Raw genomic sequence first — 27,054 nt, 5'->3', positions numbered from 1 at the left:
TATTATTAATTATAATTTAGTTAACAAATGAATTAAAACACACAAAATTAAAATTAAAATGAATCATTAACTTTATTGTTAATTGTAATTTAATAAACAAATTAAATTGAACTGTAAAATTCAAATTAAATTGAATCATTAATTTTATTATCAATTGCATTTAACTTAACAAATTGGACTGAAATTTAAAATTTTAATTGAACTGAATTATTAGTTTTATTAGTAATTGCAATGTAATTAAAGTAAATTAAATTGAAATTGGAAATTCAAATTAAGTTGAATTATTAATTTTATTGTTAATTACAATTTACCCAATAAATTAAATTTAAATTTAAATTGAATTGAATTGAATTGTTAGTTTTATTATTAATCTGCAATTTAATTAATAATTTAAATTAAAATGAAAGATTTAAATTAAACTGAATTATTAATTTTATTTGTTAATTGCAATTTACTCAACAAATTAACAAATTAAATTTAAATTAAATTGAATTATCAGTTGTTATCATTAACTGCGACTTAATTAGTAATTTAAATTAAAATTGAAAATTTAAATTGAATTAAATTATTGACTTTACTACTGATTACGATTTAGTTAATAAATTAAACTGAAATATAAAATTTTGAGTAGGATGCGAGTAGCGAGAGCAAATCAAGCAACAATAGTTGAGGCAGAGCTGACGTCTCATCTGCGATTGAATCGCCTACTGCTTACGTTTTTGTATGCGCCATCCGCTTGAAGAATCGCGCAAATCCCTCTCATCTACATTCGCGAGTTAAGCCGACGGGAGTTCTTTGGGCCGGAAAACGACCTAAAATGCATGACTCATAGCGTCAACCGGTGTGTTCTTGACTTTCTATCGGTCCGGACGCAGCAGCTTGAGCGTTTGAAAGCGCGAGTGGCGAGTGTCCGTTTCGTTTCCTCAGGTCTCCGGCCTGAGTCGCGCAGGTCTGATCGCACGATCGGCAATCCAATGTCGCGATCATATGCCGGGGACCCAGATGGGACCACCTGTGAGAGGCAGACGCGACGCGGCCTCGTCCCGAGGGAACAATCGCGGCAACGCGATCATTTGCAATGCAAAGGCCACATGCGAGACGCGCCGACGCTGTATAGTCAATCGCCGAGGGATGATCTTTCGAGGGCAAGAGAGGGGGAGAGAGAGAGAGAGAGAGACGGGCCTGAAAGACACGCCGCGGGGAAATGACGGAATTCCGAAGAAAAACCAGACAAGGAGACATGATTATGCAACAATGAGTCGGAAATTAACGCAACTAGCGCGGAAACTAGAGCTTCGTTCCCGGCAAATTGTCACCAAGCCGCAGGATAGCCGAGAGAGAGAGAGAGAGAGAGAGAGAGAGAAAGGACTATCGTCCTTCCGGACCACCTCCCGAGAAGAACTTCCTCCAGCTCAAGAGCGATCACAGAGCTAGGAGCTTCCATCGACGAGGAGAAAAGCGCTTGCAGGAGGATGCTCGAGGCAAGGGGGGGGGGAGGAGGAGTCGAAAAGGATAATACGAAATTCGCGTTACCCGCCGGCGAGCGCGTATCCTTTGCACCCGACCTGACTAAGTGTCGAGGTGCTCAAGCACGCACATAGCCTCGCGGCGGCAGGCATGTGCGTGCACGTGTAGGAGCGGCTCTCGCGATTGGCGACCGTGGCGATCGCGAATCATGGTGGGGGGCCTCAATAAAAGACAGAGCGGCCTGATTGTGATTCAGAGTGGCGGTGGCTCCGATAGCAGCTCCGTGTACCCGCGCGCTTCTCTCTCTCTCTCGTCGGCCGCGGCCCGCCGCAGTGTGCTGATCCATCCTCTTTACTATCGACCTCACTCTCTCCCCCGGTACTCCCACCTCCCGACTCGGCCCCGCGCTTCTCGATCGTTTCATCGAACTCTCCGTACTAGCGCGGGCTAGCGAGTCGCGCGCGCGTGCGTGCACGCGAGCTACGTCGAGCTGGAAATCGAACGAGGTGCGTGCCACACACGTATACGTGCACAGGTCGCGAGGAGTCACGCGCGAAGCAACAGCGAGAGAGAGAGAGAGAGAGAGAGAGAGCCTAGCCGCGACGACGGCGAGCACCGAGCAGCGAGGAAAACACCACGAGATCGATAGTGTCGTGGCAACGACGTTTTAAACCACCCTGCCAGCCGCTGCCTCGCCAGAGCACCGCCGGCCAAGGGAGAGAGAGAGAGAGAGAGAGAGAGAGAGAGAGAGAGAGAGAGAGAGAGAGAGAGAGAGAGAGAGAGAGAGAGAGAGAGAGAGAGGGACAACTGCTGTGTGCATCGGGAGATCGCCATCCCCTCGGCGAACTGGTCCCGCCAAGGACGCGAGCGACGCACGACGGGGGTAGCTCGACGGGGCAAGGCGAGGAGGACAACCCCGAGGAGACGGGGACCGATCTTCAAGAAACGATAGTCTCGCGCGCGCGGTCACTCGGTCAGCCCGGCATGGATCACCTGGTGTGACGTCGCCTGGTCGAGCCGTGAGCCTTCAGACCCACTGTGTCTTCCACGGGGAGGAGGGTGAAGCACGTGCGCGCAGCGAGTGCTCGTCGGGACGTGCGTGGGACGGCCATCGCGGGGGAGCCGAGTCGAGCAGCGCGACGAGAGAGACGAGAGCGCGAGGAGGCGAGCCAAGCGGAAGCATGACCAGGTGGAGCGGACCCGTCGGCGCCAGCCTGATGGCGACGGCGCTCTTGGCCCTGTGCGCGAACACGGAAGCGGCGCCGACTTCCTTCAGCATCAGCGACAACGCCGCCGCGGTAAGTGACTTTGCCTGTTCTCTCTCTCTCTCTCTCTCTCTCTCTCTCTCTCTCTTTCTCTCTGTTTCTCTTTCTCGCGGCCGCGAGACGCTCCGTCGTCGTCACCTGAGCGCCTTCGCCACTCCGGCAGGTAGCAACAAGTCCTCCCGGTGCGCAGCTTGACGGCTGCAGCGCCGACAAGGACGGGGAAGCGATGTAATCCTCGCGGTGTGTCACGCGTGAGTAATGCGGGTTAAAACGCTTACGTGCGCCTTCGATTCGCGCGCGCGCGCGCGCGGGCGCGAATGTCGCGTTCCGAAGAAGACATTTATCTCGGAATCTACTGTGATACGGATAGCCCGGTCGGGTTATCTCCGCGGCTTCGGAGCCCGCGGAGTCGTCGACTCGCTCAGGAGAAGCGGCTCTCGCCGTCGTGAATTCTCGAATCCGCTTCTCTCTCTCTCTCTCTCTCTCTCTCTCTCTCTCTCGCGGCGACTCGACGCGTACGGCGTTCGACTTGTCGCGCGATAACAAAGTAATCTGTTTAGGTAAACGCGCTCGTCGCCTCGCCTTCTTATCTGCGGCTCTCTCGCGCGACTCGGAATCGGGAGCATCGCGGTTATCTGCTTCGTTTATCGGCCGCGAATTTCCTAGCGATTCGCTTGATAGCGGCTGCGTCGACTCGACCGTCGCAACGGCAGAATACCAGCTCGGTCTTTCAATTGCTCGGACCAATGTCCAGATCCAAACGTTACTTGCACGCACACACACACATATTATACACACACACATATGCACGCACGCACGCACGCACAATGTGTACCTCGTTTGTGCCGCCGCCGTACACGTCAACGCACGTGACAGTTTATACGCTGGCCATAAAAAAACAGGTCGTTTACAATGTCACGAGCGATAATTACCGTGCGCGCTCATTTCAGGGCAGAATATATCGCTCGACATGTCCGTGGAAATTGTGCAAATTGCAGAGTCTCGAGCACGTTGGCGGCGCGAGTGCTTTGTGTCGCCTACGCGGAAGTTGTCGAGAAAGCCGACCGTTTGATCTGTGCTGAATCTGATCGGGGGCGAATTTCCGCGATGCGTCTTGCGATTGCCATCTCGCCTCCGCCCTCGGGGGTGTCTTCACCCCCATCAGCTTTCTTTTCTTCAGACGAGATCCTCCCGTCTCACGACGGATCGTTGACAGATCCGCAGATCAGTTGGCACGTTTTAAGCTTTTCTTGTTCCGAATAAAGATGTGCGAACTATTCGAATTCGAATCCGAATAATACGAATAGGAATGAAATACATTATCGTTCGCGTGCATCAGCTACAAAACGGGCCATCTGCCTGGCCTGTGTATGTTTGAACCCTTAACTTGTAATGAACTTAACTTATAATTAATAACTTAATTATAAATTTAACTTTAAATATTTAAATATATATTTTGCTTTGAGATGATATTACAACATCAGTATTCCCTTTCATCATAAAAATCTTCCATTATTATTTGCATGTTTAATAGTCATGTTAAATGTTTTAATGATTCGATTCGATTCGATTCGACATAAAAATTCCGGATTCGCACATCTCTAGTTCCGAACAAAAGTTTAGACGTGTCTTGGACATTCGATAATTTTAAACACACGTTTCTTTAAAAACGTGGTTTTTTTAGCTGTTTAATATAAATCCTGGACGTAAAATTGTTGGTAGTATGAATTGATCTTTTCACGAATATCCATCTTTTTATATTTTTGCACATTACAATATTACGTGCAGATGTATACATTACTGCACGATTGTTAAGAAAATAATTTACATCTTATGTATGTACAGGGTGTCCGGGATCTTTCGGAAAGGAAAAATTGTGAGGATTAATCAGATGAAAAGAAAAGTCATTTTGCGAAAATCGCAATAGTTATGATTGAAAATGACCACATCCAGAAGGTCTTTTAATTGATAACTTGAAAATTTGCGTACTTATTTGCAAAATAAGGTAAAGGACTTTTTGTTCAGGTTGACCTAATCTACAATTATATGACGACTATTGTGTTTAGCGACAGGTTCAAAATTCAGGATTCAAAATTCAATATATTCATATCTATTGCTTGCATCTATTGCTATTCTAGATGTGGTCATTTTCAATCACTGATAACTTAATAACTATCGCGATTGTTGCAAAATAATTTTTCTTCTCCGTTTCATCTGATTAATTTTCACAATTTTTTATTTTCAAAAGATGCCGGACACCCTGTATATATATATATATATATTTTTTTTTTTCATAGTTTATTGAAATAAAATAATAGAAGAAGAGGTTTCTTGTTAAATTACCGACTGCACTTCAACTGCAAACCTCATCGACAAACAAGTACTCAAACTGTACTAAAGATAAAAAGTGTATATACCTGTATTCAAAATATATTTAAAAATATTTTTTATGTTTTAAGCATCTTTTTATCTTTTTTGCATTTGCTTAAAACATTTGCACAAAAGAAATAGTTAAAACATAAAAAACAGATAAGAAACACGATGTTTTATGTTTTTTTTCTTGATCTTGAACATGTTTGTTACCAGCATATTACCAACATGTTTGTTATCGGTGATGGGTGACGTCAGTCTGACCTTCTCCAGTCGATTATTCTGTGCTGGATTTTTTTTACAAAGAACCGATTTTCGGTCCGTACTCATCAATACCGTTTGGTTGAGCGAAGAATTCGACTGGACTCAACGTTTGAGAGAATCAGCTTGTCGACAGAGTCGCACGAGAATCGATTCAAACTGTACCAAAGATAAAAAGCACATATACATGTGTTTAAAATATGTTTAAAAATGTTTTTTATGTTTTAAGCATATTTCTTTTGCACTTGTTTAAAAATCCCAGAAACGCATTGAGATCGCCATCGGATCTATTCTGCAACTTCGGAGACGAGAGTGTGTCGTTATCGTTGCATCGTCAGCGCGTCGACACGAGGCAGTCAAAACGTGCAACGGCAACTTAATCTTTTGTTGCACGTTTTCTTCTAATGAATATAATTTTGTGTAACTTGTTACTCGGGGACTTTTAGGACTTTTTGGATACAAATCCGATGTGGAAAAGACGAAATTCAAAATGGCAGATCCAATGTGGCGGACGAAATTTTCAAAATCAGCCGAATTCCCTCGAAATATGTTATTTAAGCGTTTTCGAGATTGTTAATTACAAATTCGTTATCTAAAAGGGCCAGTTAAAGATCTTCGATCAATTATAGAATATCTACGGTATAAAAAAACCCAATCAATAGCCATTTAAAAATTGAATTGTGTCATTTCTATAATTATGTCCGCCATATGAGATCCGTCATTTTGAATTTTGTATTTTTCACACCAGATTTGTATATCCAGCGACTTCAAAAACCCCCGAATAACAAGTTTCGAGTAGATTCGACTGATTTTGACAATTCCATCCGCCATATTAGGTTCGCCATTTTGAATTTTATATTTTTCACACCGGACTTGTATTCGGCGACCCCAAAAATCGCCAGATAATGATTTTAACGTATATACGTTAATACTTAAAAGTTCACGTAAACGCATTTACTCTCTAAAAACGACAGTTTTGTTCAGTATATGCTTATTAATAACAAATCACTTATCTGAAATGACTCTAAAAGTCGATGTATTAGAGGAACATTTTAGCAGTCCAACAATGCCAAAATGCCTAAAGAAATGTGAAAAATTTAAATTATTGGAAAAACAAGCTTGGATGATAGGCGGCACTTTGGGAGGACCGCTATGCGGCAAAGGGTTAAAGTTACAGAGTAGACCTCCCCGACGACAAAAACTTCCGACAACCAGCCGAGAAATATCGCGAGGAGGGTCGTCTCCAAAATGTCACGCCGCCGCACAGTGGGGGCAGATGATATTTTTTGGTTCAAAATTCTCTAGAGACCTGAATTCCCAACCCGGTCATCGACACCAATGGATGAGGTTGATCCTGAATAAATTCCAAAGAGATCCGTCTAGCCGAAATTTTGAAAAAATTATCGGTTCAGGGCTCATGGGTTTAGGGTTTGTCTTAAAAGTTTATCGTTTATAAAGTACAGTGTCTTGGGTTCGACCTCAATGGGTTCGAGCCTGTGGATACTAAATGCGAGACCCCAGAACTTATAATCACTTTTTAGAGAACTTAGAATTTCAAAGCTCATCATTTCAGCCCACATTAAGAAAGAATTAAGCCATATGGAGCCAATGAGTAAAAACATGGAGAACCCGAGATTTGGCATTCAGCATTTCTAGGCTCGAATTCAATGTTTTATAGCTGAATATTCAACGTCGAGGTATTATTAAATTCTCGAGCTATGGATTCTTGGACTATTTGGGGCTCTTAATATATACGGCTTCATGCATCCACGAGCTAGAAAGTTCTCGGATTGATAGATTCCTAGGTTGATGGGCTTAAGACTCAAAATCCTTCGGTTCTGTGCTTAACTGGTCTATATTTCATGTTTTTGTACTTTGGGCATATGAGTTTCGGGTTAATGGTTAATTTCTGCTTCAAGATCGATAAATCTCGAGGTGTCTGTTGATTGGCTTCATAGTTTCGATCCGCTAAATCTCGCGTTTAACGATAACTTTTCCTCTCTTGGGGCTCGTAATTCGAGAAAAAAATTCTTTTTTTAATTTTGGCAAGACAGATCTCTTGGGAATTTATTCAGGATCAACCTCATCCATTGGTGTCGATGATCGCTTGGAAATTCAGGTCTCTCTGGAGAATTTTCAACCAAAGAATATCATCTGGCCCCACTGTGCGCCGCCGCCGAGGCGCGAATCGTGAAAGATCCACACCGGCCGTTGGCGCAAGAGAAGAAGTTGCCTGAAGAGAAACGCCCTGGGACGCGAGCTCGTCCAAAGTCTCGCGAGAGCAACGACGGTAATAACTGTCGACGCAGATTGTCGACGAGGAGCGTCTCTCCGCGAGAGCTGAGGTCCTCCAGCAGCGAGCCTGCCGCTGCTCCAGTAGCGCTCGGCAAGCCGCCAAGTCATCGAGGACTGCGCTCGAGTGTCTTCCTCTCGCTGTCGCGGGTCATACTAGGAAATAGTAAATAATGTATGTGCCCGACACGGAAATACAGCGTGCGGCGAGATCGCGTATGTTGGCCTTCGTGCTCGCGGATCCGCAGTCCGGACACGGACCGGCCGTCATCGGAATATTAACGAGCCATCGCCAGCCAGGCATTCTCATCGTCGCTCGATCGTTCGCTCTTTTTGCGCGCGCGCGCGCGCGCGCGAGCACGCTTGGCCTGCTTGGCATTCTCTCGCTCTCGACGATGCCGGTCGTAAAACCGGAGGAGGGCCATCTCCTCCCTTCGCGGAGGAATCGCGATTTCGGCGACCGCGCCGGCCTCCCGCCGATAAACACATAAATAGCACGCAGATGGGCGACGCAGCGCGTGTACGAAATCCGCCGAATACCGTTACGGTATTTCGTCTAGGAGAGCCTTGAGGCGAGGAGCCTCCTCGAGCTCGCCCAGCGGCCTGCTATCCACGCGGACGAAGCGGCCACGCGGGAGCGGTGCGTGTTCGAAGTAGCAGATCCAATATGGCGGACGAAACTTTCAAAATCAGCCGGATTCGCTTGAAATTTGTTATTTGAGGCTTTGTTATTTAAGCGAGGCCGTTAATTACAAATTCGTTATCCAAAAGAGCAAGTTGAAGATCTTCGCTCAATGATCGGATATCTACGGTATACAAACACCCGATCAACAGCCATTTCCAAGTTGAATTGTTTCATTTCTATAATTATGTTCGTAATATGAGATCCGTCATTTTGAATTTTGTATTTTTTCACACCGGATCCGTGTTCGCGCACCGGCCACTTCAGAAATCTCCGAGTAACAAGTTTCAACGTCCTTCGGCACGGACGATCGCGAACACGTTAACGTATCGGCTGCACACGTGAGTGACAGGAGAAGCGCGATTAGAGGCGGCCTGCGAGCGACGAGCTCGCCGATAAGGCACGTATGGGCATTCGTTAATACCGCGCTGATAACGGCGCTTAGATGGCGCGTTCAAATTGACAATCGCTTCGAACTGTTGCGCGCGCGCGATAAGCGGAAGGTATTTTAGGTCAATCAGAAAGTCCCGTCCATCTAGCGGCAAGTAGCTACAGCTAGAACTGTCGTTAACCTCTAATATCTAAACGAAGCTTAATGATTTGTTTTGACATCTGTCAATAACATTCGGTACATAAAAGTATACGTTTGCATCAATAACATTTGTTTTTCACTGCATCGAAAATGTCGAAATTTGAGCCAAGTAAGCGTCATTTGCGCGAAGCGTTAATCTTGTGCTGCAATTGGAAGAAAACTGCAGCTGAAGCTCATCGAATGCTTGTAGAAGTTTATGATGATAATGCTCCTTCCGATAAAACATGCAGAGAATGGTTTCGCTTTAAAAGTGGCTTTAAAAGTGGTGATTTCGAGTTGTAGAGGACAAAGAGCGTTCCGGACGGCCAAGAGTATTCGAAGACGAAGAATTGCAGGCATTGATGCCTGCAGACAAAGACCCATGTCAAACGCAAAAGCAACTTGCAGAAGCATTAAATTGTGCTCGATTTGTCATTACCGATCGTTTGAAAGCCTTAGGAAAGGTTTAAGGGAAGCAAACGGCTATATATGAACTCCTATATATGAACTGAAGCCAAGAGATATCGAAAGGCGAGAAATCACCTGCGAAACTCTGCTTGCTAGGCAACAAAGAAAGGGGTTTTCACGTCGTCATCATCACTGGGGGGATGAAAAATGGATTGATTTTGACAACCCCAAACGTCGAAACACTATTTGCGATCCCGGCCAACCCTCAACATCGACGCCAAAGCGAAATATTCACGGAAAGAAGGCAATGCCTCTGTATTTGGTGAGATCAGAAGAGTGTGCTGTACCATAAAGCTGTTGAAAAGTGGTCAAATAATCACAGGGGATCCCTACTGGAGAACAAATGGTCCGTTTGAGCCGAGCATTGCACGAAAAACGACGAGAATAGCCTCCAAAGATGAAGTCATTCTTTCGCCGCGGAATTCGCTCGCTGACCGAAAGATGGGAAAAAGTCATCGCTAACGATGGACAATATTTTGATTGATATACTTTTTCATTTTGTTTCTTAAATAAAGCCATACGTTTTGCAAAAAAAAAGAAACACCAACGAACGAAACTTTCCGATTGACCTGATACAAGCGGCGGCCCTGAAGCGGCTCCCTCCTTCCGGCGAAGCCGAAAGCCGGGGAGAGCCCGCCGATGCCGAAGTCACGTGGACGACGCGAGTCGTGAAAGCGCTCTTTCGATTTCCGCGATTCTCACTGGCCGACGCATACGCGCGTCATCGGCGGGATTGCTGACAAGTACGTTTCAAATAAAAAGTAAATCATCATGAGTTTTTTAAACTGTTTTTTACGTTTTGAATATTTCTAAACGAGCGCAAGAGAAACATGTTTAAAACATGAAGAGCATGTTGCGAAAAACAGGTTTTAAGCATACGCGCGTTTGATTTATAATGCAGTTTGAACATCCGACTTTTGATGCGGTTTTGATGCGTAGCCGGTGGCTCGATAAGACAACCTTCTTCTTCTTCTTCTTCATTTCATTTGAATAAACTATGAAATATGCATGTGCAATATGCGAATTATTAAGTAAATAGATATAATATACAGAGTGTCCAATTTTAATCGTAACTTTGCAGGGAGCGGTCGTAGAGAAAAATGTTTCGGACAAAGGTTGGTTCCGATTAATTGGTAGAAAAAGATGGTGTAATAAAAAGTTGGGGTTTCCGTTTAAGAAAAGTAATGATCTGCGGATATCTCGGAAGTGACGCCATCTATAAACAAACCGTTTTATATCCTCCTTGAAACCATACAACTTTTGTCTGGAACGTTTCTCAGTATCTTTCATATTTTCCGAGATTCTTGTCTGAAACATTTTTTTCTACCATCGCTCCCTGCAAAGTTACGAGGGTTGATAGATGAAAATTTGACGTGTATCCTGTATATACTCTGTGCACATTGTGTGTAATGATTATCTTTTTAACAGTCGTGCAATAATGCACACATTTGCACGTAACAACGCGCAGGAATATGAAAAAAATGGATGTGCTGCGGAAAGATCAATTTGCACCACCAATAATTTTACGTCCGAAATTTCAACAACAAACACCTAGAAAGAAATAAAACAAACAAAGAAATCAAGCGTAAAAAAGAGCGTAAAAAAAGGACGTAAAAAAAAAAAGGCGTCAAAAGAAACGTGTGTTTGAAATTAATTTAAAATTATCGCGTTTTTAAATTATTACTAAGTGTGTTTATCAATTCAAGGTATTCAAAATTATCGAGCGTTTAACGAAACGTGTTAAAAGTTTTTCCTTCCAGACCGAAAGTCTGGAAAATGCCGATCCTGGTCGGCGGCACGCTTGCGTAACGCTTTACGCGCTCGACTAACGCGATTAATCGAGAGGATCGTCCCACCGGTTGCCAAGTGTCGGCTGACCGTTAATTGCTCGTTCGCTCGAGAGCCGTCTCGTCTGTCCGGCGAAACGTCCCGCTAAAGTCGAGCCTGCGCCTCTCAACGACCGTTCTAATGTTGAGCGCGTCTAAGGTCGACCTTTAAATCTCTCATTAACATCGGCTGGCATTGACTGGCTATCGGAACGACGACGTTGCGTTTGCACTTATGTGTTATCGATAAGGAGAGAAGAAAAATGGCAAAATTTCGCGCTGACTCACGCGTGGTGACACGAGCGTTCTATTCGCGGGGAGAGCCCGAACTGTCTCGCTTCCGCTCGCTCGCGCTATGCTCGAATCAACGACTTTCCGTCCTTTTCCTTCTTCGCGCTCTTTCTTCCCGGTGAGTCACCGTCATCCATCATCGTCGCGCACTCGTCGAATTTGTCGGGCCGCGTTGTTCAACGCGAGGTGTTTTTCCAGCGAAAGCCTCCCGCGGCCACGGAGACGCGTAACGGCACATATCGCGATCATATTCGACGACGTCGAGTGATGCTGAATTATTCGACGACCGTGCATGTCGGCCGCAGGATCAGAGTCTGCTTCCTATCGATGCAACGTGATCAGACTGCGCAGCGGCGAGCGATCAGGTTGCGCGGAGATGCGACGTTGATCGCGACTCCGCTAGGCCCGAGCGCGAGAGCAATGTTATTAACAAGTCTATCGACTTGTTCGATTAATATTCGGAGATCATCGAAATTAAAGGACTCGTTAAGGATTCCATTCGCTGGGCAAACAGCGCGCTAGCACTTCACGCCCGATCGAAGAAATGATTGTATGCACCTATCAGTCAATCCTTACCAATTTTCGACAATTTTTAATTTTTATTTAAAAATCAATAGAACAAGATGAATCAATGAAATATTCTCCGTGGCTGTCGCAGACCTTACGCCATTTATCGGGCAGTTGCCGAACCCCATCACGATAGAAACTCGGTGGCTCCGAGGCTACAAAGTCACCGATGAAATTCCGTACGTCGACAACGTCGAGAAATGTGTATCAGGCAGACAGTGCGTGTCGCGTCGACCGAAACAAGAAATCTGATGGAGCCAAGTCTGGAGAATACGCCGCGTGTGGGCGAACTTTCCAGCCAAGTGTAAGATGCCTTCCTTTGTGGCTTCTGCTGTATGCGGTTTAGCATTGTCGTGCAGCAGGACGACTTTACGGCTGTCTTGTCCAATTAACTGGCCTTTTTCTCAATCGCTCAAACGTATCGATTGCTCTTGGGAAATCTCTGCTTCAATGGTTTTAGCCGGTTCCAAGAACTCATAGTACACCCTTTTGGTCCCACTTTTTTTTCCGAAATATTTGGATTTCGCTGTTGACGTTGTCGACTGACCAGGGTCTACTCATGATTTTTGCGTTTAGGATTTTCATGCATAATCCATTTTTCGTGCAGCATTTTGATGAAAAATCTATGTTTTATTGTCCGGCGAGCGAGGTCGCATGTGGTCGCAACCGGCGATTTTTATTGTCCATGGTTAGCAGCTCGTATGAAACCCATTTCCCTTCTTTCTGTATCTTTCCCATACGATGTAAACGATCGCAAATAGCTGCTTTCTGACTTACTTCCAGCTTTTCTGCAAGTCCTTGTTGTGTTCGTGCCGTATTTTCATTCAGTAGATTTTGCAACTCCCCGTCTTCAAATGTTTTTGGCTGACCAGGGCGTAGTTGGTCGTGAAGATCAAAATTACCACTTCGGAAAACGTTCAAACCAATTTCGACACGTGCGATCAATCACGTTTTCACCATAAGCAGCACGAATCATTTTGGCTACTTCAGAAGCCGTTCTTATTCAAATGAAATGCGAAGAATATCTTGCTCCTTGTTGATAGCAATCGTAAACACTACTGATTATTTGAGGTTGCAAGGATATGCAACAAACGCCCAACCATATGTCATTTCGAAAAGTTAAATGCCGACACTTTAAAACCGCAAAAGGACGGGAGAATATTTCAATATCAAATTTTGGTCTGAACTATGTAAATTTCATCGGAAAAAATTAACTACCGCTGGACCTAATATATAAAGTCATATACAATTATATTCGAGGTGATCAATTTGAACTCCATCTGCGAATTCACAGAATTCTATTATACTTTGAAAGATCTTGGTAGGAGTTTTGGTAAAAATGTGTCCTCAAGCGCGCTCAATTTCTACTGCGATCTCAATTCTCAAGAAATATATCTTGTTCATTAAATTGCCTTTTGCACAAATAAGGCACAGTCTAGACACATAAAACTGTTATAAAAACTGTTCAGAATTTCTGCCTTATTTGCTGGCTCCATGATGGCAAGGAGAAATAATCAGTTCTTTTTTTCATTTCACTTACAAAAGGTGACAACGTCACGACGAGTGATTCTTCGGATAATATTCAGAGATTGTCGAAATTGATAGGTATTATTTCCGAAAACAGGTAAAAAACGTGTTGCATTAGCATCCTTAACGTATCCGTTTACGTTATCGCGGCACATTTTCTTCCGTTGTTGTCATCTTCCGAAGATTTCGTCCCAAAGATCAAGTTTTCGCGGATGTTTACCAAAATCTTTTCTAACGTAGAATCTGTCCTTGTAAACTTGTATACACATCCACGTTGAGAAAAAAAAGAAAACTGTAAAAATGAAGAAGAGAAAGAATTGTTTCACGATTGGGCTGCCACACAAGCACAAACTTACTTTAATTACTTTAATTAAGTATTTACGCCACGGCATTTTTCCCGGTGCGAAAATAATTACACATGTTTACACATGGAGACAAAATTCGCGTACGATCATGTATAATTATTTGCTTCGACGGGAATAATATAATATAATTTTCCACAAATTTATATATCCGATTGAACTACTTATTCGTCGTTGCGTGATGAACAAAATGTGTGCTCGGGACGAACACGCATTCCAGTTGCGCAATACGCTACTTTATAATAGTTAAATTATCCTGCAGAAAATTATTGCCGAGAGAAACTACCGAGACTGAACTCATCGCTCGACGAGAGACATTTTGCCAAGAAGGAGGGTTAAGCCGCGACCTTGCGGATTTCGCGCGAGGTCAGAGACCCGCGCGCGACATTTCCACACACGAAGAAGAAAATAATAAGGACCATCGTGAGAGATTACTCGCGCGAAAATATATTGCGCGAAGCGCGCGCGCGGCGGGGTAGCCGGGGGGTGTCCTTTATATTCAGAGAGCGTCTGCGAGAAGACGCGAGGGCGTGGAATACTGATGCCGCTCGTGTCGACAAAGACCTCTTCAAGGCCGGTGCGCTGCTCGACGCTTATGCACTCCTTCCTTTTATTTTACGAGCGACAGCTTGGGAGTCCTATAATCGAACGGCAGCCGGCGTGTCGGGGGAAAAGTGCGCTTTGTCCGGCCTCGCGGCGCTCGTGTCTGCTCGCGCCGCGAGCGCGAGGACGCGGAAATCAGCGGGAAATTCGCCGCTCCAGTCGAAAGAAGCGAAGTACCGTTGACATTCGATCGGAGAAATCCAGGGTTGGGAAGTAACTCGTTACTTGTAACGAAGTTACAGTTACAGTTATCTTCTTTTTTCTTTTCTTTTTTTTTTTTTGGTAACTATGACTTGACTTCGTTCCTTTTTTCCATCTACAACTGTAACTTAACTCAGTTACATTTGTTTGATAACTAATAAGTAATTTGATAGTTACTTTAATAGTTAATTTCAAACTTGAGTTTCTGGCAGGCCAGCACGATAACGCGACTTGCGATGCTTGATATCCGATAAGCGTACAGTTATTCTGGCTGCATTTGGGAAACGCGCTATTGCGTCATCTATCTTTATCGTTCATTAGATGTGAAACAAGGATAAAGTGACGCAACAGCGCCACTGATAGTCTCCTCTCCGAATGCAACCTGTATTTCTTTCAAAAAAATTGTACGCCTATTGGACATTTCCGTCGCGTGCCGCCAGTCCTTATTTGTTAACACAAAGTGCGTTCAGCGTGAAGTGCGCTGCGTGGTTTCAGTTATATAAAAAATTCAAGCAATGGATAAAACATCTCAATCTTCGGAGAAGGATTGTAAAATGCCATGGCCGGCATATGCAGAAATATTCGAGTTACAGCAAAGATTTGGAAATGAGAACAACTGGGCATTTCTCGGCAAAACATGCGCTGGCAAAAAATTATTCATGCAAATAGAACCTCAACTGCAAATTTAAGAAAACATATGAGTGCAAGTCTCTATTTATAAAATATCAATATGTCTTTTAATGAAAAAATCTAATTTTTGATGTTAAGATTACTTTTTTTTAGTATTTTTAGTATTTATTATCCTCATCAAATTCATTCACTTTCTTATAATTGTTGTTAATAGCCGTGAAAAAAATAAATATGAATTGCTTATTTAAATTGATGAATCTAATTTGTAAAAATTACATACAACATGAGGAATATAATAATCAACAAATCACTCCTATATGAAATTGAAGGAATTTACGCAATTACGAAATTTAAAATAACAGCACAATTATTGCAAAAAAGTAACTGAAAAGCAACGACTCGTTACTTTCTAAATAACTACAGCTGTAACATGTTATTCTTGAAGGTCAGTAACGTGTAACTATAACTAGTTACTTCTTCAGTGAAAAAAAAACTGTAACTGTAACGCGCGTGCGCGCGAATTTTTACCGCGAGATTGAAGCTCGCGGCGAGACGTAAACAACGTCAAATTGCAAACGCAGGATTCTCCACGAAACCGGAGGAGTCAGTTCGCGAATAGGCCGCGCGAAGGCCGCCGAAGTCTTGAGAATCGCGGCGCGGAAGAGTCGCTTCCTCCGAGGCGACTTGGAAGGCCACCAACGCGCCTAACCGAGCCAAGTTCGCCCCCGCATTCGCCTGCCGCCCTTTCGGCCGTTCGTGTATTCGTACAAAATGGCCGAGTATCGATCGGCCAGCTGACGAGTGACTCCAGAAATCTTATCTGGCCACCGCGCCACGCCGGCCGAGGCGAAAAAGTGTGATTTATCTCGACAACTTCGCGTGCGACTCGGAGATAAAGCGTCGCACGGAGGTATATCGTCCATTGTACGCAACTTGGTCGTAATTACCGCGGTAAACAGATAACTCATCACAGGCGCACCGCGCTTTGCGATCGCGACAATCGCGAGGCTCGGATGGAGAAGAGCGACTTTTCGCGGCCGGGCGAAGCCGGAGCGCCCCTTATCACTTGATAACGCGCCCGGTCTGATAAAAGGATCGACGCGTATGACGCGAGAGAAAGACGCACTTCGCGACGACAACATCGTCAAAATTCGCCGGCGCTCCCGAGCACATCCCGCTCGAAAGGGTCGCCTACTTATCCGCCGCACAACTCGGCTCTCCGTCAGCGTAGGACCTTTGCTGGACAAATTCGCGTTATCCGTTCGTCGCAAATTGACCCAGATACTCCGGCCGCCCGCGCGGAGTCGCTCGGGAATTTCCCCTCGGTCGCCCGTGCTCGTGTAGGGAAATTAATAGGGCTCTGGTAAGGGCCTGATTATTTTCCCCTAAGATTAATCGGATCCTAGTAGGGGTAGAAAGATAAGGGCCCTGCGAGTAACAAATGGTTTAACGGGTCCTTATGAGGCAATATTTTGAGGGCCGTATAAGACAATATTAACAGGGTCTTATAAGGAAATATTTTTATTATTGCTTGAGTAAAAATATTCGTTCCTTTCATTCCAAGAAATTTAGACTGTAGTTTCTTTATTTCTTTATATAACCTTGTTAGTATACAACAAAAATTTTTTATTTTAAAACTATAGCATTCTTTACACATAAAAATCCTGCTACTGTTTTTATTAAAATTTGCTGCATTTCGAAACGAAGGCCATAGAAAAATTCTTGGAAGAGACTAATGAATATGGCAACTAATAAAACTGATAACATTTGTTTTTAATGACGGTATAATTAAAAAAATCTTTAAAAGAATCAGATAGAGCGTACGAGGGTAGTCCCAAAAGTACCTGACCTGACGTATAGGTAGCGGTTGTTGTTTGAACAGAATGACTATGGTAGAAAGTACCAACCTTATAAAGCTTAAGTTTGAAGTTTGACGACGCTACGTTGTTCAGTATTTATTTGGCAGCCATCAATAGTGAACGCTCTCAATGAATTTGTAAACATGGAAAAAATTGGTCATCGTTATGTGATACAATACTTTCAGATACAGGTACTTCTGGGACTACCCTCGTACCTACTAAAACAATACTAAATTGTGACAATTTTATTACACGCTTCAGATCTTATTAATTTTCTATAACAACTCGATTTTGTATATCTAAAGCATCCTGTTAAAAGATCCTTGTAAAGCTCACATCAGCTTTCCATGCTAAAGCGTTCTTTCGTAAAATCTAAGGCATCCCTAAAAAATCCTTCGAAGGCCCTTCTGAGCTTTTCCTATCAAAGCCTTATTTATTAGATCCAAGGCATCCTTAAAAAAATTCTTCTAAGACCCTTATCAGTTTTCCCCCTCTATACGAAAGTTTTATTTATCAAATCTAAGACATCCCTAAAAAATCTTGCTAAAGCCCTTCCGAACTCTCTCTATTAAAGCCTTATTTATTAGATCTAAGGTATCTCTAATAAACCCTTTTAATCCCCTCAACAATTTTCCTTATCAAAGCGTTATTTCGTAAAATCTAAGGTATCCCTAAAAGATCCAGCTCGGGGCCTGGTGTGAATAATGAGGCATCCCTTTTTAGAGCATCCTACTTTCAGCCTTATAAGGATGGCCTTCATAAGGATGCCTTCATAAGGATGGCCCTAACAATTTTTTGCTCGGGTGAAGTGAAGATACAAAAATAGCGAGCGATCCTCCAGCACTCGGAAAGCCGGACCTGGAAGATTGGAAAATCGCCCCCTTCCTCTTTCTCTCTCTCTTTTGCCTTCTCTCTCTTTCCCTCTGGCAACTCATCGCGACGAGGCAGTGACGCAGCGCGAACTTTACGTGTAGCCGCGCCGTCGGGGAGATACCACGCGGAGATTAAAACGCTCTTGCGGATGGCGGCAGAAGACAGCGGTCACGACATGTCTGGCACGAAATCGCGATCACCTGAAATCCAGGTCATGGAAACGAGCGCCGCGGAATGGGGAAAATGTCGCGCCGCCTCCGCGACGGCACGGGTCTCCTTCCGAACGCTCCTCGTCGCTCTCTTCCCGCTGACAAACACGCTGACGGAATTTGCCGATTCTCTCTTTCTCTCGCTATCTCGCTATCTCGCTCTTTCTCTCTTTGTTTAATCCGCAAGGCGAGCGACGTGGATACCGCGCGAGAGCAGCGCGCGAAGTGATATACCTTCGAAATAATGTTACCACGAATGTCTCTACGTCGCACCTTGAACCGCGGCTTCAAGGTAACCCGGATATAAGACGTTTCGTGCCTAACCCGAGTCCCGCTGTATAACTGCGCCGGCAACGATAAATATACACGCACACACACACACACACACACACACACACACACACACACGCGTGCACGCGTGAATAAATTATAGACTCGCAAGAAATTCGCGCGACGACAAGACAAGATAGACTCTCGATGCTCGGGAGAAGGAAGGACGAGAGAAAAAAGCCACGCGGCCAGTCAATGACGTAATTAAACGACTCAAGCGTGTTTTACAGAAGAGACGGTTGTTTCACGGGGCGTGACATAACTTGGCAGGAATGAGCTAATCGCTCGCTATCAACCGTCGATCAGGCGATTACTCGCCGGCGGGATCCTTCGCCGTGTCGCGACTCGGCGGCGGAGGAAAGGAAAGGAGCATCAGGAGGTCTATTAGAATTCTCGGATTGGGTGAAAACGAGCAACTCGCGCAATTACAGGTGATCTCATCTCGTGAAAGAACGAAATTACTCGCGTGAGCAGACCCGACGCGAGATTTCGTGGGGGAAGGTGAAACGACGCGATAAAAAATATACGTTTGTCTCACTCTCACTTGTTACACCAAGCTGAAAAGAACGGACCGAGGAACAGTGACGAAGAGAAACTGTCTCCGCACAACGGATAATTTAATTAAATAATAATAATAATTAATATTAATATCAATTAATTATAATAATTTAATAATATTCTTCTCTATTTCTCCGTAATGTTCATTTTATTTATTTTTGTTCTCCTTTTCTAACGACTCCCCTTACAGAAACTTATTCCTGGCTGTATGTAAATTGGCCAGTGATGATAAGTAATTTTATTGCTCGTATAAGTAATAAAATTAGAAGTAATTACGAGTAATTTTATTACTCTTACGAACAATAAAACTACTTATTATCATTGGCCAATTTATTACAGCTAGTAACAAATTTCTGTTAGGGAACTCAAGGTATTAATCACCACGATAAGCCGCAACATACGTTTCCTAAATAATGCGCAAATTTCTTTTATGTTAAGAAATTTGTTGCAATCTAACTTTTACCGGAGCGTTATTGGCAAAACCGCCGCGTTCGTTTCGTGCGAAAACATCCATAGTAAACGCAGTCAGAAATATCTGGTTATCTCACATTTTCATTCAATAGTTTTGTAATTGTGTGACTAACGTCACGTGTAACGATAATGCCAAAAGCGAATAAGTTCACATGAGAAACCATAACAAACCCCCAGGACGAAACGAAGCTCGACGAGCGGTATCGCGGAGTGCAGGCGACCCGCGCAAGTTTCAATCTACCACCTCGGTTTATTTAAGCTGTGAGCGTAAACAAATTGACCAAGCGCGATCGATGTTCCCTGCGGTCAAGGAATAGACTGCGACGGCACGCAGAAAACTATTCGATTGGTGTAACTGAATTTCAGTTATACGACAATCGAAACTTCCCGTTCCGCAGAAATCGACTGAAAATTTCATTGCAACATAACAGAGATTCCATTAGGAAGTTTCTGTTGTTCCAGAAACATATTCAGTCACTTGAACGGAACACTTTTATACTCGGGGAATATTTCCACATTTCCCTCCAACTCGATGATTATCAATACAATTTGCCATGAAAAACTTACGATTACTTTTTAGCTGAGAGAAGGAAACATTAAAATTTATTATTTATACAAAATTTGTCGCCAAAATTTCATATCTTATAGTTTTTTAAAATGTGATATATCGCTGTTGTCGCCGCATTTTATTGTTTTATTGTTGCTCTCTGTCTTTAAATCTTCTTCACATGCCAGCTGGCTCGAATTGCCGGGAGGAATGTTTATGCCAGCTGTGCTGGCGTTGCGAGTGCAAAGGGTTAATATCGCCATTCAACTTCTTCAGACGAATCTTCTGATTCGTGAATAGTTCTTCAGTTTGCGAAAGAGAATTCTTTGTTACCGCAACCGAACGTAACATGTAACGGAGAATTTCTAGGTTCATCGTTGTAGGATATTTTTCCGCGTGTGGTCGCTTGCTCCTGGCTTGAAGCTTAATCCTTCATATCCTGAATTAATTTAGAGATCTTTCCATTAAATTTTCGTGCAATCAAATAGCTTCTGGCATATTACGAGCACAAGGATTAGGAGAATAAACTTTGTAACAATTCAATGATTAAATTTTAATGCATTATTCTGAATTAATTTACCTTATTTTTATCTTATTAAATTTATCTTACTGAATTTCCGTGCAATTAAATAGCTTTCGGCATATTATGAGCACAAGGAATAAATTTTGTAACAATTTGATGATCAAATTTTAAAACGTACTTAGAAGTACCGAAAGGAATATAACGTAAGACACAGAAAAAAAAAGTTTAAATGATGCGAGCCGTGCGTACAGAGCGGTGCTTCCAAGTACCGTCAGGATTGAAAGGGTTGAAGCGAGCTTGTAGGCGACGACGCGGAAGAGGCCCGGAGGAGAGAGACTCGTCGTCGGGCCTCGTCTCGACGCGGATGCATACGATCGTAAAGTATAATCGCAGCCAAGGCTCTTCGTCTCTCCGCCGATCGTCTTCCCGTTCCACTTCCGATTGCACAAGCAACCAAGTCCGGATAATCATCGTGCGTGCGTGCGGCTCTTCCGCACCCGCAATTATATGCGCGCTATGCATGTAATCGGCCGTTATTTTTAGTTATCGTTGCATAAATCGCGCGCGCGCGCGCGCACACACACACACACACCTCACGTCGTCCGGGTCTCAATGACCGATCGAGGTGCTCGACAGAGCGCGAGGAAACGCTCGCGAGATTTCATGACGCGAGCGCGCGCCGAATGCAACGGCGGGCGCGTTAATCATCCGGGTGTGCTTCAGCCATTCGCGATCAATTGAAGGCAATCGCCTGAGCGATACTCAGCATCCACCGGCGGGACCTTGAGCGCCGCCGGCACTTCCAGCGGCGTCGATTGGCAGCTCGCGCGACTGTCGAGCCAAGTCACGATCGGCTTCGCGGAAAGCCACTCGGCTGATTCAATCCGCCGTAGTATCGTATGTTAATGCCCACGGTGCACACACACACATACACACACACACACACGCCGGGTGGCGACAGGCAGCCATTCACGCGTGAAGCAGCGCACCCAACAGCCACCCACACACACACACACAGGTGTGGACATAGGTGAGTAGGGACGCGCTTCGTTTAGCGCTCATTCATAAAAACCCCCGGCTTCCCAGAAGCTGACTTGGCCGGAGCGGATTGCGAAATTGCTGAATCGCGAGGAAGTGCCCGAAGCATTGAATCACGCGTCATCAGGCGTAAAAGAAGCCGGAAGGAACCGCGGTCGCGGGAAGTCGCGCGCATTCGTTTCGCCGTGACGAAGTTCGTCTGAGGAAAGTGAGTTCTTATCGGCGAGATATGAGAGCCGATGAACACGCGCGTCGACGAGTTTCCGCCGACGCGGCCGACGCGCGGGGAGAATGGGGAGCGATCCTGGTGATAAGAGCGCGCGATAAGTGATCGATTCCCGAGCGGCTCGACGAAGTGAATCAGCGAGCCAAGGCTGAGCTCTCGCGCGGAGCCAAGGGCGACAGGGATGCTTCGGATTAACAGCGCGAAAATATCCGGATGAATGTACCCTTTATGCTCCCTCCCGCAGAGCGACGTGACTCACGGCGCAACCTCGCCGGCGCATTTCGTCGCTGATCCGTTTCGCACAACGGCCGATGCAAAGTCCGAGCTTGGCGGCGAAGGGAATTGTTCTCACGAGAAGCAACTATGTGGCTTTGATCTGATGTTTTCAAATCATCATCATCGAGCATCAGGTTTTCAAAACGATCATTTCCTAAATACATTGTTTAAGCAATTTTGTTGCAAACAAATTATTTTGCAACTTTCCGCCCGCTGAATCTGTTATTTTTACTTCAGACTTCACATTTATGTTGAACGGCTTTGTGTACTCTATCGCAACGTGTACCTATACTGTGTTAACGCAATGATTCTGTTTACGTTGACAGGAGATTAGCAATTGTTAACTGCCAAATTCTGATTTTTATATCACATTCGTAATCAACGATGTTGAAAACCTTAGTACACTGTACTGCGCAGCGAAAAGATGGAAAGTTTTTCCATTTGTGACAAAGACTCGCAAAACTTGATAATTTCTTACAAATTCTTTTTAATAAATCGCAAAATTTAAAAGAATGTTTTCAAAAATCGGGCTCGACAGTTTTTTTCTACATTGATTAACGTTTAATTAAAGAAGAAAAAACGCGTCCCGATTGCTATAAAATTGCGGTCTCTAGCGATTTTTGAACAGTAAATTTCTATTTGTTCCCACTGTGCGCCGGTATGTTCGATCGCGCGAACAAAGTCGAATAAGCGCTGCCCGTCGGATTTCTTTACATCGAGAGGAAAGTATCCGGAGAGTAAAAAGTATCTATCTGATATGTAATATCTAAATACCTATCTATTTAATATAATATCTAAAATAGCGGTTGATTTCTCTCGAAGACATTTTCTTCATCCGGAAAATCCGTTTCTCCTTGGCGTAATATTTTTTTTCTTTTTTTTTCTTTTTCTGGAGGATGTATTTCTCATTTGAAAAGGTTTCTTCTCGATGCAAAATTATTGCGGTTTATCGATGTAAGTAGCAACGTATTAGCAGCGCCCACCGAGCAAGTATTTTTTATTTTTTTTTAATTCCTTCTCGCGGCCTAGAAATACGCCTGAGACATGACGACGACGGGTATCGTAAATGCAACGCTTTAATGCAGAATAATGTTTTCACGGATGCTTGACGACGTCCTGCTTGTCACCATGTAGATGAATTTATGTCGGAAATCCAACTTAACTTGGAGGCGCAGAGGTGCAGCGCGAGTGAAGTCGGATTTACGCTATCTATATAAACGGCGGCTGACAGGACCTTCCTTTTTGAACGTTTTCCTTCTAATTTATTTGTTTTAACAAGAATTAAGATTTAGAATTGAAGTTAAGGCCGTGACGTGTCTCAAAGCGAAAGCGTTGAAGAATACTTTGATGGAAGACCGACGACCTGCCATTGAAGCAGAATGTAGCTTAAATCGATCACTTCTTTTCGCAACAATGCGCGCGCGCAGTATGTTGTGCCTAAATGATTTAGAACTCAGTTAGATGAGAACAGGAGATATGCAAATTCCTCTCTCGATACTTTGTCTAACAAACGTCTACGATGTGAAAACAAATATTTTCATTTTCGCACCAAAATCATCTGTGGAGGTTATTTTGGATAATCTCGAAAAAGATAACACTTGTTTCAATTTAAAACGGAGATAAAGTGCTATATTTACGTTATCTCGATAAAGGCGACAAATTGGTGCCACATCTATCTCTCTCTCTCTCTCTCTCTCTCTCTCTTTCTTTCTTTCTGTATTATCATCTACATAATTTTATCTATAAATGACAAATAATTTTATCTATAAATATAAATAAATAAAAATAAATTGTGTCATGTCAGGACACAATATATACATGACAGGTACAAAACGGACTGCGCATGCGTGAACGCGACCGACTTACTAGCCTCACATAATATTTAAAAATGTTTTCTTTATTTCGTGTACTATTTTTACCAAAAGAAGAAAAGGGGAATATTTTGAACTTTCTAGAATATTCGACCAGAAGAAAGCTTCGGAGGAGATTTTTCTGATTTTTATGAATTTTTTTTAACAGAAACGGTAAGATCAATGGACTTGAAATTTTCACAGTGTATTCATTAATATTCAAAGTATAAAATAAATGTTATTTAGTCACGAGAACCGATTCAATTTGTAATTATAGATAAAAATGCAATCGTCCGTTTGCGAGCTCTATATTTGCTGTCGACATAATTCCAGGCCTTTCACTACTCTAAAACCAAAAAATGAGAAAGATTTTTAAAATATACGGTTGCCATTATAACCCGTACCAAAATAAAGGCAGTGAAGCCAAGTTTGGAAAAATAATGACTACAAAAAAAAGTATCGAAAATGAAACTTTTTTCAGCTTATCATCGTTTAACAAAATGAATAAAATAAAATATAACTGTGTTCGAGGTACGGTTTTGAAAACTACACGTCTACTCTATATTGTGTAAAAATTTCAAGTTATTCAGTTTGGTATATACTGAGAAAAAATTGTATTAAAATTAAACAGATATTTGTTCGAATACGACTGTGAATTTACTTAAATTAAGCGACTAATTTCTAAAATGAAATACAGAGGTTCTCTGAATGTAAACTTTTTCTTGAATTTTAGAAAATAATTGCTTAATTTAAGTACAGTCACAGTCGTCGTATTCGAACAAATATTTGTTTAATTTTGATACAATTTTTTCTCAGTGTAGTTTCTGCGCAATCGTGTCGACCCTTCAAGAGAATGATATTCCCAGATAAACGCGCTTAAAATTTTACCTATACTTTCCATATAGTTAGTAACAAATTTATTTTATGATTGAATATACTGTGAAAATTTCAAGTCCATATTGATCCTACCGTTTCTGTTGAAAAAATTCGTAAAAATAGCCTCGTAAAAACGGCCTGCTCCGCGTGCTGCTTCCCCCCTTAAGCAACAGTAAACCCGCGGCCGGCCAGGTCAGTCCCCTCGGACCGTCATCACTGGACGCCCAATCTCTGGTGCGGTCCACCAACGCGCGACTGTCTGGACGAATTCTCGCGTGACTCGCGTCGAGCTCGACGGCGCGGCCGCGGTGCTCAATGGCGATCTTGTCGGAGCAATTTCGTTACACTTCCGACACCGTTTCTGTAGACGGGCTCCGGCTTTCGATAACGTCCCGACTGCTCTCTCATTAAAATTCAATGCCGCCCGCCCGCTCGCTCGCTCGCTCGCTCGCTCGTTCGCGAGTGCACTCTTTTCCGCCGTCTTCGCGATAGCGATCTTGAAGCCCTTCCACTTTCGCGACAACAACTTTCGACGTGCTCGCGCGCGATCATCGCTCGCACGAACGATGGTCGATAGGGGGGGGGGGCGGATTTCAACCTGGTCTATAACAGGTGCGGTGAGCCTTTAGCCTTTAGCTTGCTCCGAGCTTGCTGTCATTCCTGGCAAGGAACGTGTCCCAAGCTGGACTCAAGAAGAAGGATTTACCCCTCAGCTGTTGATGAAGAGAAATAATGAAATTACCAACACAGGTGACGAAAAATAAGGAATCATGACATAGCGTATATATATTCTCCTCCCCGCGGATATTTCCTTCATCAACCAAGCCAAGGGGTTAAAGAAGCTCAAGGATGACGACGAGACTCGAGGTCGCTTTTAGCTGAATATCGCAGATATTCAAGTCGCGGAGCTTTGAGAGCTCAGAGAGAACGAAAGGCTAAAGGCTCACCGCACCCACCAGGACTCGCACGCGAGATTGCGAATCGACCGGCCGTGCCTACCCATCGCGAACGCGATGTCATCGTAGAAGAGCGGAGACTGGGAATACCGCCGATTGCTGAGACCGGCCGAGCGACCGAGTTTGATGGAGGAATGTAGAACGAGAGCGAGAGCGGGAGCTTTTCGTGCTCGATATAAGGAATGAGTCATACTTAAAGAGGTAATCTGTACTTTGCGCGTAATGCCGTCCGAATTGGCTCTAATGACGATCTCCTGCCGCACATATCGCTCTTGCGACACGTTCCTCTCCGCGGCAGAAGAGCACGTCTTGCGCAACGCCGGCCGGCCGTATTCGCGGCGGAAAAATCACGTACGCTTTTCTCTCTCTCTCTCTCCCTCTCGAGACGCGACACGCGCGCGTCGCGTCCCGTCCCGTCGACTTCGGGGTCGAAGGAGAGAGATGTTGACGCAGCTTGCTATGCTGAGTCGGCGCGCGAGAATGCCCGCGCGAGCCGTGCAATCGCGGCGGGAAGGACCGAGGGCCTCGGTAAATTGACACGCGGATAAGAAAGGTTCGGAACACTGTCGTCGAAGCCGCCAAGGTCGCGTTATGACACAGAACTCCAAAGGCCGTACCTGCGAGCGTGTGATTTCGCTTCGGCCGTGATTCCGCGATACGCTAACTCGCGTCGACTTGGCGAGTGTCGCGGGCGAGAACGGTGGTTACGCCCCGAAATACTAAAGGCCCGCTGCGGAATCGCTGGCGGGAACTTCGCTTCGGTTGCAAGATTGGCAGGCCTTAAGCCTTTGACGCCCTTAAAAATTTGAGTTTCTTTGAACTGAGGCTATGAGTAATGATAACCAAAAAAAAATATCAGAATTTTATACTGGTTCTTTTATCGTTCGTTCTTCGTCTATTGGTAAATATGACTTGGGTCCTGAAAGCATGTACGAAATAAGCAACCTGTACGGAGAAAAATGAAGGGTAATCTGTACGACATAACTCTGATAGTCAGCTTGACATTTTTCAGCTGAAACTTTACTATATTTGTGAGTGAAGTTTATCATTCAGAGCGTCGAGCTTGCTGTTTCGGGAGA

General features: G+C 44.1%; 1 protein-coding gene across 4 annotated transcripts in view; it reads left to right on the top strand.

Moving 5' to 3' along the window:
- The first annotated feature begins 1,712 nt into the window (after positions 1-1,712).
- LOC105190364 (Matrix metalloproteinase 1) overlaps positions 1,713-27,054 on the top strand; it is a 46,792-nt gene continuing 21,450 nt past the window's right edge. For all 4 annotated transcript variants that reach the window (XM_025296678.1, XM_011153081.3, XM_025296679.1 and 1 more), the window contains exon 1: positions 1,713-2,765. In XM_025296678.1, coding sequence (XP_025152463.1) covers positions 2,649-2,765 — 117 coding nt within the window. In that variant the 5' untranslated portion in view covers positions 1,713-2,648. The remainder of the gene's footprint in view (positions 2,766-27,054) is intronic.

Source organism: Harpegnathos saltator, unplaced genomic scaffold, assembly GCF_003227715.2.
Source record: "Harpegnathos saltator strain DR-91 unplaced genomic scaffold, Hsal_v8.6 scaffold156, whole genome shotgun sequence".
Taxonomy (NCBI): Eukaryota; Metazoa; Arthropoda; class Insecta; order Hymenoptera; family Formicidae; genus Harpegnathos; species Harpegnathos saltator.
The sequence above is the reverse complement of the archived record's forward strand: the minus strand, read 5'-3'. Positions and strand labels throughout refer to the sequence as shown.